At 44.3% G+C, this 9,835-nt stretch overlaps 1 protein-coding gene and 1 pseudogene across 1 annotated transcript; one reads left to right on the top strand and one right to left on the bottom strand.

The window, feature by feature from the left end:
* Positions 1-6: 6 nt before the first annotated feature.
* On the bottom strand, positions 7-3,446 carry LOC133126721 ((Lyso)-N-acylphosphatidylethanolamine lipase-like; annotated as a pseudogene).
* A 515-nt stretch (positions 3,447-3,961) lies between these two features.
* On the top strand, positions 3,962-6,827 carry dad1 (defender against cell death 1). Its single transcript, XM_061239057.1, has 3 exons — positions 3,962-4,320; positions 5,241-5,398; positions 6,260-6,827. Exons 1-2 carry the CDS (start codon positions 4,110-4,112, stop codon positions 5,369-5,371), a joined length of 342 nt encoding a protein of 113 aa, XP_061095041.1. The 5' UTR covers positions 3,962-4,109; the 3' UTR covers positions 5,372-5,398; positions 6,260-6,827.
* Positions 6,828-9,835: the final 3,008 nt, after the last annotated feature.

The raw sequence follows: 9,835 nt of genomic DNA on the forward strand, positions 1-9,835 counted from the left end.
AGGCACCTGTATAACAGTCTGTACAGATGAGATTCTTTCCAAAATAATTCAATGACAAGTTCCTTAATAAATGTACTATACATTTTACATTACATTTGAGTAATTTGGCAGAATAGTTAAAAACGGAATGAAATCTATATTTTTTGTGACCACCCTTCGACGTTAAAACTGCATCACTTCTCTGAGATAGCCAACGCTGTCCTGCAGTTCTATAAGACAATCAGCAGGGAGGTTGTTCCAAGCATGTTGGAGAACTTGCCACAGTTCTTCTGCAGACTATGGTTGGCTCCTTGCTTTTGACCACAGACAGCCTTGATCAAGTTTTTATCTAAAAAGTAGTCAATTGCTTCCAGTTTTTAAAATCAAATACAAAAATGTCTCTGTAAAATTAAATCTTCTGGAAAATGAATATTTGGAAATCTCAAATGTGTTCTTTTATACAAACCTCTTTTATACACCCCCAGACTGTCCCACTCACCTCTCAGGGTACTGGATGGCGTAGGACGTCGCTAGGTAACCGCCCAGGCTGTGGCCCAATAGGATCATGCGCTCCAGGCCCTGGGCCCGCCTCCACTGCTCTATGGAGTCGAGGAAGCGCTCCTCTGCTCAGCAGGGTCGGAGGGGAAGAGGGGCCGGGAACTACGCCCGAAACCCAGAGGTCAAAGGTCAGCAGGGGGCGGGACCGGCACAGGGGGGTCCAGGTTCCCGAATCCAAAGACCCACCCCGCCCCCGAACCCGTGCACCATCACCAGAGGGGTCCGGGTGCTGAGAGGTGAGGGGAGAGAGAGAGAGAGAGAGAGGGAGAGAGTGGAGAGGGGGAGAGAGGGAGGGGAGAGAGAGAGGGAGGGGGAGAGGGAGAGAGAGGGAGAGGGAGAGGGATGAGAGAGGGAGGGAGAGAAGGTTAATACAGTACATACAGAGAAGAGGGAGAAAGAGGGAGGGAGAGAGGAGAGGGAGGGAGAGGGAGGAGAGAAGGTAATACAGTACATACGCATTGACTGTCACTGCAGTACTAGAGATTGAGAGTGGAGGTGCAGGAGGGCGAGGGTTACCCTTTTCAGGGGCTTTGCTGATGCGCTTGTTGGTGACAGTGAGGGTCCATATCCTGTCCTGAGTGGGGAGGGTTACAAAACGGGCCCAGACATCATTCTGAATACCTGGAGACAAGATACACACTGTAACCTGGGCCCTCCCACGCACGCACTGCACACACTCACACACACTCACTCACACTCACACTCACACTCACACTCACACACAGTAATCTAGCTCCACATACACACAATGTAACCCAGCCCCCCCACACACACAGTCACACACAGTCACACACACTCACACACTCACACACTCACACACTCACACACTCACACACTCACACACAAATCTAGCTCCACATACACACACTCACAGTCACACTCACACTCACTGTAAACCAGCCCCTGACGCCTGGACATATAGAGTGTGCACTGGTTAAAATGACCCCTGTGGTACCTGGGGAATAAAAACTACAAGGCATAAAACCTGGAAACTCACAGGCCAGGATCTTGGCTTCCGTGTTCTTCAGGAGAGACATCGACGTGGGTCTCCAAGAGGGCCACCAGCCATAGCCTGAGCCTGAGCCCCTGGGGAGGCGAAGCAGTATATACATTACTGACAGCGCTCGAAATCAAAAGCTTTATTTATTCTGAGCTAAAGACCAAGGATCCAAGCCAATGGAGCCAATCACGTTCTTTGCGCTTCTCCAGGTGTGATGTCACATCCCGTTACAGCTGTCCGTATGCTAGCTCATCTCTTTGAAACTTTAGGCAACATTATTTATGTAGAAGATATTGAGTGTCATGTAAAGTGTTGGTAACTAATAGCTAAGCTATACAGAAGATCTTGTATCGACAGCCAACAACTAAACACATAATGACTAACTGTAAATATGTTCTCAAGCAGGGAACGAAAAGAGTTATATATTCAGCCCATTTGCCTCAGGCTTTGAGCGGAGCGTTTCTTGCAAAATACCAACATTCATTGGGCGTGCCACAGATTGCGCATGCGCCACATCACATTAAATCCGGAAAAAATTGACTCCGTAATGTTTGTAATTAACAAGATCGGACGTTTTGATCGTTTTGCAGACCACGCTTTCTCGCCAGAGTCATGTTATGCGGGTAACAGTGTTCCCTGTAATCCACGGACGTTCACTGTTTTTTTTAAATACAAGGTTAACACGTTGTCTTTGGCTAAAGAATAGCGTCAGTTTAAACGTGTATTCCAGACAGCCCAACTTTACCCTGCTGAAAATGTCAGCTAAAACCAGCTGGTTTAAGGTGCGTTTTTTCGACCCTGGTAAAAGCTGGTTGGGCTGGCAGAGGACTAGCTGACTACCTAGGCTCGTCAGCTGGTTTAAGCCGGAATGTTCAGCAGGGTAGTCGCGCAAACACAGTATAAAACAACGTAAAAATAACTACTTGGTTAGCGGCTAGGTAGTCGCTAAAATGACAAGAGAGCAACAGCATACTTACTCTGATTCAGACTCGTCTTGCATTAGCAACTCTCAGAAGGAGGCGAATCCCAAAACTACCTTCCCTTTATTTCGCTACGAAAATACGCTTCCATATTTGCATATTGGTTTTTTTTAAATGGTATGTATCGCTTGTATGGACCTTTAATTTTAACTTCAGCTCGACACTCCAGATAATCGTCGGTGGCAGTCCCTATTCTAATGTTTCATAAGCAGTCCAGCACGTTACTCTGTCAGCTGACGTCAAGTATTGGGCGGAGACTGGTTGAGACCGTCTGCTTTGCAGAGCGGATCTAGGATCAGTCGGTCCATCTTCAATACCAACTCCACCCATTCAGTCTGATTTTATATTCTCATCTTGGATCAGTAATCAGAGGAAAATCAGAGGAAACCATGGCACTGTCGAAGTTAAATCGGAGTTTTAACACGCCCCCGAGGTTGAGGAAGTACAATAGCTACAATGACAGCGAACATTCCCAAATAAACTTATATGTCTGACTTAAAAAATTAGTTCAGAAAGCTAGCTTTAGGGATGGCAACATGGAGCTTTAGAATTCAGACCGCTGTGTATGCACGTGAACTCAATACATTTCTCACATAAAAGCTACTTTGTCCACTTTACTTCACAGCAGTGGTGGTAAAACGCAATAAGTAAGTGCTAGTGGATTGGTAACTTTTAATGATCCCCGTATTAGGTTAGCATGATGTAGCTAGCATAAGCTAATACCACTAACGCATGAAATTAGTTGCTTAACGGTACTTGGTCATTCGAACGACAAAAATGAAAGCATTCGATTACGGTCAACGGCACCGAAAGCTAATGTCGCGCATCCATAAACGGCAAGGGTCCCACCATAAAGTAATTCAATTTTATATATTTTCTGAATCGTCATTATAATTCCTCTTCCGCTATCGGTTAGTCCGCCGCCAGACTGGACGTGAGAGTTCAGTTACAATGAAAATTACGTCAGAATGATATAGAACTACCAAAACCAAAACATATCAGGTGGGACTTTGAATTTATAAGGCGAGACATACCCAGTGTCCAGCGAAAATATTGGCCTGGCCATCTTTCAGAATTCTGACAGTTGACAGCCAACTGCCAATATTTATTTTCCTGTCCAGTTACTACAGATTTCCCATTTCCGATGGCTTAATTTCGAGTCACTGCTCATTTAAACTAAATATACGCTCGCTTCCATACAAAAGGACTGACCATTTCCATTAAATTGAATGAAAATATCATCTCGACAATTTATTCAATTTCATGGGGCTGTATTGCATTTGCTACCGTAATGTTGCCGTTTGATTTGGGAAATAATTTTGAAAATATTAAAATCGGCGGATTCCATGAGTATTTGGGGGATTTAAATTACAAGCATTTAATGCAGTATAATCACCAGTTATTATAATGAATATTGGAACTATAGTGCAGTGTAGTGTTGCAGCACGGTCGTTTGTGCTGTACGATCCAGTTCCGGTCTGTCAGAGCGACACGTCATTTAAAACCGCTCGAGTTCTTTTTAGGGTAGTATTGAAATACAAATAATTAATTATACCTTTTCATTCGTTTTGTGAATTTCAAGACAAATCAGGATGTCTAATTCGGTCATTTCCGTAATCTCTCGGTTTCTGGAGGAGTACAGGACGAGTACGCCGAATAAACTGAAAGTTGTGGACGCTTATCTCTTGTACATTATGCTAACCGGGGCTCTCCAGTTCCTTTACTGCCTGCTTGTCGGCACCTTCCCCTTCAACAGCTTTCTGTCTGGCTTTATATCGTGTGTTGGTGCCTTTATTCTCGGAGGTAAGCAGCGCATTATCTATCTTTCTGTGTGTGTTTTTGCAGCTGTGCTCTCTTGCAGCTCATTTCAAATGTTACTTGATTCAACCTGCTAGCTGCTTGGCGAGTTAGCTGCTCACAATGTGTCTCCATCCTTGTCCGTCTGAATACGTCATTTTACGGTAGCCTAGCTATGTTATCCTTTTTTGTTCTTGTAGTGTAGCGTGCTCATGTTTGACAGTTAAACATATATTCAACTTCCGTAATTAATATCATAGTAATATCAACTAAAGCACGAGGGGGGGAATCGGGAGCTAGTTGGCGAACTAGCAACATGATATAACTACCGTACAATTCGACCAGCAGGTGCAAAGGTTCAATCGAAAGTTTTAATTGAACTGTTTACGTAATCAGCGGGCACCCTACCGTAGCCTGTCCAATAAAAGTCATGTAAAGCTACAGGGTCATTCCTGCCGCAAGTAATATAATACTATACTGTAAATGTGGATTTAATTGCTCAAAGGTTACAGATGCGGGTCGATTCATGTCCTTAGCATCGTCATATAGCGTGATTAAACTCCAGTGTGATATTTGAGAGTTGGGTTGCAGGGACGAGCAAGATTTTAGACTTTAGGTTCATGGTCTGTGTCTACAAAAGCGGATGCTCTACTGATGCTAACCAGACCTGGGTCACCTTTTCTGTGCACGACTGATCTTGCCTGGTGTAATTGAGCCAATGAGCCAACCAAGTGGACCAGAACGGAGTGCAATTTTCGAGAGTATTTCATAGGTTCCAGTACATCAGACACGCTCAGTAAAGCGCAGGAAAGCATGTGAATCCAAAGCAATTGCGTAATCCTGGCTTGATGCGTACGACAGTAACCGTGGTGATTGATTGATTGATTGATTGATCGATCGTTTCCATAACCAACCTTCTCCCACAGTCTGCCTGCGGATCCAGATAAACCCTCAGAACAAAGGTGACTTCCTGTCCGTCTCCCCGGAGAGGGCCTTCGCTGACTTCCTGTTCGCCCACACCGTGCTTCATCTCGTGGTCATCAACTTCATCGGCTGAGACGCGAGGCCACGACCCGCCAGAGAAGTGCGTCCGTCAGCCGGGATCGGGCCTCCCGACCCCCACCACGTTACAGTCACTTTAACGTTATTTAGCTGACGTTTTAATCCAAAGCCACTTTCAGTTGATTAGACTAAGCTGGAGGCCAATCCTCCCTGGAGTCAAGGGCCTTGCTCGAGGGCCCACAGCTGCACTGATATTTTTGTGGCTACAACCTTAAAAAAATGTAATAGAAAAAAATAAAGGCTGTAACTTGCCTCCTCTGTTTCTTTGAGTTTGAATGCTAATGAGGTTAAATAAGCGAGTAGTAAGTAGGACTCCCAGGCTTGGTAGGAACAAAGTTGGGGATCACTGGTCCATGTAGACGGGCTGTGATTCTTAACGATTTCCTCATCTCTGCTACCTCCTGTGAGTGGCACATGATGTATGGAGGGAGAGACTATGGAGGGAATGGTGCGGTGTCAGTGGTGGGCGACAGACTTCATTCCAACCCCTGAAATGTTCCTTCTAGGGGCTAGGTTAAGAACTCCCATTCTTTCCTTTGAGCAAGACAACATCAGTGCATCCTTTGCGGAGGTATTTTTTTCAGAAAGCCTGATGTATAAATATCTGCCACATCTAACTGACTTGGCTTCGAACTTACGTTTGAAGGGGCAAGGACATTCTATTTGCCTAATTCACGTCCGTCCGTCTGATTGGAATTCGCCCAGTGTCAGTGCAGATTTGGGTTACATACTCCCTCCTGTTTCCACAGAATTGACACCGTGCCGACGGAAGAAAAGATTTGAAAATTGTGTAAAAATACAAACTTTAATAAAATGAATGCATCTGAAAAATGTCTTTAATGAATCTCTATCTCTGTCTCTCCTCTCTCCTCCCCACCCCCAGGTGAACAAGTTGAATTTGCGACCAAAATGGACGGAATGCCCAGAGACGCCTGCCACCCCGTTGTAGCGCACGGCAGCGCCCCCATCCAGTACGCAGGCTAGCTGTGCACTCAATAGTCATTACTCGCTGGCTGCGCTCAAAACTGCATACTATAATCACAGTAATCATCATAATAATTTTGTCCAAAGCAACTTACCGTAGACTAAGGGCCCAACAGCTGCACTGGTCTTCCTGTGGCTACACCGGGGCTTGAAGCACCAACCTTCATGTGCCTTAGCCACTAGGTTACAGGCTGCCCCTAGCCAACTCGCACACTGTTTGTACTAAATTTCACTGACTGATTTTCATTGAAATGTAGTATGAGTAGTATTTTAAGTGTGCAGTTTTGAACACAGCCATTGTGTCCCTGAAATGTAATGTGTGACCCATTACTCTGTACATATCCATGATAAATACACTTTTACACTGGGTTGCATGAAACCATAATTGTTTTTTTGTTTCGTTTTTTGGAGAGAAAAAACTTGTTCATTATTTCACTTCAGACCTGAAAAATAAAGTGATCCGATTATTGCTGTGTGATGTTTTGTTGGTCTCTGTAACAACCGTTTCACAACTACATTGCACTGCACTGGATTCTTATGTTCATGCAGTAGATGCTCTTATCTGAGGGGCTACATCACTTAAGTGCCAGGGCAAGTTAACTACGCTCACCAAGAACTAAGGAACAGATTCTAAATGCATACACGCTATGACCATAAAAAGCCATAAGAAGTGAATGTGAAGTCCATAAAAATATACCCTAAGATCATAAATATTCAGTAACATAAGTGTCAAGAAAGGAGTGCTCATCATTCACGGTTATTTGGCTGACGCTGTTACCCAATGCGGCTTTAATTGAGTAGGGGCCAGTCCCCGCTGGAGCTGTGTGGGGTTACGGGCCCTGCACAAGGTCCCCAACATCCCGAGGGCCTTTGGCTTTGGATGAGAAAGAGGAGAATTTAGTTGGGTAGTTAGTACGGCACCCTTGGGACTGAAAGGGTTAACTGGTACCTGGAAGGATTGGTTCAAGCCCAACAAAAGCATTGGAACATCAAGGTCAATTCCATTGTTTTTGCTATACACTGAAGACAATTGAGTTTGAGGTCAAAAGATTTGCTCGCCTAAAAATAGCAGGAAATAAAAGCTGAAATTCAGATCTGTCATCTCGCATACATCTTTTGACCTCAAACTCCTCTATCTGCACCTCCTGCTCCGCTCTACACCTCTATCTGCACCTCCTGCTCCACTCTACACCTCCTCTACCTGCAACTCCTGCTCCACTCTACACCTCTATCTGCACCTCCTGCTTCACTCTGCACCTCTATCTGCTCCTCCTGTTCCACTATACACCTCTATCTGCACCTACTGCTCCACTCTACACCTCTATCTGCACCTCCTGCTCCACTCTACACCTCTATCTGCACCTCCTGCTCCACTCTACACCTCTATCTGTACCTCCTGCTTCACTCTGCACCTCTATATGCACCTCCTGTTCCACTATACACCTCTATCTGCTCCTCCTGTTCCACTATACACCTCTATCTGCACCTCCTGCTTCACTCTGCACCTCCTCTATCTGTACCTCCTGTTCCACTCTACACCTCTATCTGCACCTCTTGCTTCACTCTGCACCTCCTCTATCTGCACCTCCTGTTCCACTATACACCTCTATCTGCACCTCCTGCTCCACTCTACACCTCTATCTGCACCTCCTGCTTCACTCTGCACCTCCTCTATCTGCACCTCCTGTTCCACTATACACCTCTATCTGCACCTCCTGCTCCACTATAAACCTCTATCTGCACCTCCTGTTCCACTATACACCTCTATCTGCACCTCCTGTTCCACTATACACCTCTATCTGCACCTCCTGCTCCACTCTATACCTCCTCTATCTGCACCTCCTGAGGACTTCAGAGGAAAGTTCTGACAATGTTTTTTGTCATATATGTAATTTGACAATATAATTATTTTTTATAACTTTAAATATTCATAGAGAGAGAGTTTGTTTGTGTGTGTGTGTGTGTGTGTGTGTGTGTGTGTGTGTGTCTCAGCTGAGAGTTTCAGAGTGAACACTCACACTGTAAGAAATCCTCTCTGGTCCTGGACTGTACAGTATGGACTTCTTTCACTGCAGAGAAGGAGAGAGAGAGAAAGATAGGATGGTCAGAATGGAGGATAATATATACAGTAAGATGAACATGATTGCAATCCTGACGATTAGTCCACTCAACCCACAGAGCAAATGAGCCCCTGAAGATGCATGTAATTCCTACACACATCACCGGATATTGATGCTAAAACCAGTCTGCAGTCTTCACTTTAACTTCACATTAATTGTTTCATTTCAAATTATGATTTCTTTTCATAATGTGCTGGAGCCAAAGAACTGAAACTCTACCAGCTGTCCAAGTACATATGCAATGTACTGTATGATCCATTTGTTTAATACCAGGATGACTGCAGCTGAATTAACAGAGATCTGATGGAGGAGAAGCTGTATGAGATCTCTAAAGCCAGTCACTTATGAATATAGAAAATTATAAATTATAATCTACTTCTTCATATTCCCCCATAATCTCATGTTGCTTCATCCTTTGCATTGGGGCTTAATTGAATTGAAAAGACTCACATTGTAAGAAGTCCTCTCTGGTCTTGGGCTCTTCAGGGCCAACAATATGGACTCTTCCCACTGTGGAGAGAGATCACAACGTGAGCTCTTAAAGATTACCCTCTTTTATCATTTCCCAGTGAAATATAATGCTTATTTCACAGTGGAAAAATATTGGTCACACTTTACAATAAGGTAGATGAAAATGGCATTAACATGAATGAACTGATGTACTGTTCAAATACATGAAGGATCCAGCATCAGTATCAATCCCAGCTATTCTTCTAAAACTGAGCAAAGATGTGAGTGAGATGAGACAAGATGGTAATGTTTTATGATATGTTTATGTTTGAGAAGATCTTCATTTGGCATCTCTGAAAGGAATCTTTCTAAACCTTGCAGTCTCCTCTCATCTCTCCACAGCAGCTTGCATCCTAGCAAGTAAAGACTGGAGATACTTTGCTCTCTGAAGCAGAAACAAATCTTTGACTGAACAGTTTTATGGTTATACTCTCGCCAGATAGACTGCCTCATAACAGACTGGGTGCTTTCAATGTCTCATCCCTACACATATTGTGGCTCATTTGGAGCTTCAAGTGTCACTCCACACTGTGATATATAACCTGTGAGACAGACTGAAATGTCACTCACCCCTCTCATTAATAACATATAACCTGTGATAGAGCCTTTCATGATGTAAAAGTGAATCTCACCAGTGTGTTGTGTGCAGTGCCTAAACACACTTTCTGCAGCAGGGTTTTTCCACCAACCTTTTCCAGAAACTTTGACCAACTCCGCCTTGAAAACAACTTCCAGTTGTTCTTTCAGTATAAAGACAGATTTCCTCACAGCCTCAAAAGAGATGTGTGGACTGACAGTGGTGCTGGGTAAGTCTCCAGGTCCAGGAGGGGCACAGAGAGACTGAC

Source organism: Conger conger, chromosome 4, assembly GCF_963514075.1.
Source record: "Conger conger chromosome 4, fConCon1.1, whole genome shotgun sequence".
In the NCBI taxonomy this organism is placed as follows: domain Eukaryota; kingdom Metazoa; phylum Chordata; class Actinopteri; order Anguilliformes; family Congridae; genus Conger; species Conger conger.